Consider the following 2,874-nt stretch of genomic DNA (forward strand, 5'->3'; position numbering starts at 1 on the left):
CAGTGGAAATCTGCAAAGCCTGTTTTTGGTTGCAATCTGATAGGCCTGCTCTTTAAGCTTCTAGGCTTTAGAAAGTAATTGGTGTTACGTAGAGTTCTTAGTTCAGCTTAGTATATTCATTTTGAACATTTTTGAAACACTTTACATGTATGCAAGTAAGATATTTAATGTTCCAGTATTTGATTTATTAATACATAATCTTTCTGTTTAAAAAAATAAAATTAAAATTCTTCTTCTTCAAATAAACAAAAAAAAAAAAAAACAAGACATTCGCATCCTTAAAATGAAGATAAAATTTTCCAACAAATCCATTTCGGATATCCGCACGTGTCTAACACTTAAATCGAGTCCATGTAACATAGCTCTGAATCTTGATATATACAGCACGCGTAAGATCTTATGATATGGGCCCAATAGAGATGATCTCGATGCCATACAATTTGCTTGTGACAGAACTTGAACTATCAAAATTGGACCACTTACTTGTTGTCAAGGCTAACGGTATTGTCAAAACCTGGATCTGCTCTGATCCAATGCCCCACTAAGTTTGGAGTTACATGTATTTGCAACCTTTCCCACAATGTCTCTTGGGAGAAACAAGTAAAACAAAATCATGTCAGAAAGCTTAGCAATGTCTTTCTTCTACATTCATTTCCCTTTTATTTGTCTTTCTTCTCTCCCTCCCTCTCTCTCTCTCTCTCTCTCTCTATATATATATATATATTGTCTAATTAGGAAAGTTGGAATCAAGATAAAAATTGTAAATTACAGTTATGGTTAATTTGGAATGTTTCGTGTCTTTGTATTACTTTTTGGATGGTTTCTTTGCTTCCGCATGTATTCAATCAAACTGGCTCAAAAGATGAAATTTGAATGGCAGAATGGAGGTGTTGAGACTGAAGACAACTCCAGGGATTGCAAAAATGGTAGGAATACTAATTTGTTTGGCTGGTGCATTGACCCTTGCCTTTTACACGGGTCCCCATATGAAACTTTTCTGCCTCCATCACCTGTTTGAGCACCACCATAGCCAGAACCTTCAAAGACGAACTTCCTCCGGCGAGACCTGGATAAAGGGTTGTTTCCTCATGTTGATTTCCAACAGTTTTTGGGGCTTATGGCTCGTATTGCAGGTAGGCATTTAGCCAGATCAAGTTGTGCCATGATAAAATTGTACTGCCATTTTAGGACAATGAAGAAAATTTTTGGTGTGCAACAGGGTCGGGTTTTGAAGAGCTACCCTTCAAAACTTCTCTTTACAGCTCTTCAGTGCTTCTTAAGCACAATTCAATCATTCTCTATTGCTATTGCTCTGGAAAGAGACCCTTACGAATGGAGACTGGGCTGGAATGTTAGACTCCTTGCAGTAGCGTACTGTGTAAACTTCTACTACTGCACTTGTTCTTATACGTACAAATATACGCATACCTATAGATATGTATCTGTAGTTGGGTGTTGATGAATTCTATGCTGCTTACGGCAGGGGATTGTAGTAACGGGCGTGACATTTTACCTACAAGCATGGGTTATTGAGAAAAAGGGGCCAGTCTTCTTGGCGATGTCAACACCATTGAATCTGATCTTCACAATAGTCTGTTCTGCATTTCTCTTATGCGAGATTATCAGTTTAGGGAGGTAATGTCAAAACCATCTTAACCTTCAAGTTATCTTTCTGAATTCTGATTTCAATATCTAACCGTAGTTTCTTATTGTGTCTGCAGTGTCTTAGGGGGGCTCTTATTGATTGGTGGGCTATACAGTGTGTTGTGGGGAAAAACCAGAGAGCAAAGAATGCTGGATGAGAATTGTTTACCAGCTTCTGTTGATAAAAAATGCACAGAAATTCAAGTTGCAACAGCCTGAAATCCGTCATTATTGCTGATCATGAAAGAGAGTGAGAACACTCCTAATTGAGCATGGCAAATGCCCCAGTATTCCATCACTTCCTTCTACCCGCGGATAATTTGGAGAAAAGAGAGAGTGAGCTCATGTAGATAGGTCTGAAACAGATGATGTAACTCTTTTAACATTGAACTCTAAGGAGAGCTGGGACCAAAATGGTTTTTTGCAACGCCAATGTAAGCCGATTGTTGTGTTCACCATTGGCCTGGGTTTAAAATTTTGGTCATGTTATGTATGCTAAGAGGCTAAATTTCAATTCCTAAATGCTTCCGCTGTTGATTGCACTTTGCCAATTGATGTTGTCATGGTTCAATTGGGCAACATTTTAGCATGCATTTACAGACTTTCTCAAATATACTACAATTAGTGTTCGCCCGCCTGCCAGCCTAAAGGCCAAGAAAGGCCCAATGGCCAACAACAAACCACATCCCCCCAATCCAAGATGAAAGCCTAATCTTTTAACTCTTTCGCATATATACATATATATATATATATTATTATGTGTTCATGATTATTTGATTTGTTTTAGTATATATATATATATATTACCATGTGTTCATGATTATTTGATTTGTTTAGAAAAGTAAGATTTTTTAAACTAATTTTTAGATAACATTTATTAATGAGCTAAATGGTGACAATTGATATTACATTTTAGTCCCACTTATAATTTTTTTTTGTAAAAATACAATATATTGTGTACTAATTTTCTTTGGCCAAGAGTTACAATATGAATTAATTAATTACCTTATTTTTTAATCAAATAATATTTTTAATTATAAAAAGTGAATAAGTTGTACAAAAAGAAGGAATAAGAGTTTTTCGAAGCAAGGAAATATAGAAAACCATTGCATATTTAAATCACCTGAAGGAAGAAAGCTCTGAATTCATATATGTTACCATCTATAGAAGTCTTTCCAATTGAATGTCTTAATTTGAAATTAGTCTATAGTTACATAAAAATTGGCGGAT

The 2,874-nt window shown here is 35.7% G+C and overlaps 2 protein-coding genes across 2 annotated transcripts in view; one reads left to right on the forward strand and one right to left on the reverse strand.

The window, feature by feature from the left end:
• Nucleotides 1–2,139, forward strand: part of LOC110429309 (WAT1-related protein At5g64700-like) — a 4,629-nt gene extending 2,490 nt beyond the window's left edge. The window contains exons 4-7 of the mRNA XM_021445276.1: nucleotides 881–1,133; nucleotides 1,220–1,378; nucleotides 1,484–1,635; nucleotides 1,722–2,139. Coding sequence (XP_021300951.1) covers nucleotides 881–1,133; nucleotides 1,220–1,378; nucleotides 1,484–1,635; nucleotides 1,722–1,863 — 706 coding nt within the window. The 3' untranslated portion in view covers nucleotides 1,864–2,139. The remainder of the gene's footprint in view (nucleotides 1–880; nucleotides 1,134–1,219; nucleotides 1,379–1,483; nucleotides 1,636–1,721) is intronic.
• The window catches only part of LOC110429307 (uncharacterized), a 35,906-nt gene that overhangs the window by 31,580 nt on the left and 1,452 nt on the right, over nucleotides 1–2,874 (reverse strand). The gene's annotated exons all lie outside the window — the stretch shown is intronic.

The sequence above is a fragment of the Theobroma umbraticum genome, unplaced genomic scaffold (genome assembly GCF_002168275.2).
Source record: "Theobroma umbraticum cultivar Fairchild unplaced genomic scaffold, ASM216827v3 scaffold_44.0, whole genome shotgun sequence".
Classification (NCBI taxonomy): domain Eukaryota; kingdom Viridiplantae; phylum Streptophyta; class Magnoliopsida; order Malvales; family Malvaceae; genus Theobroma; species Theobroma umbraticum.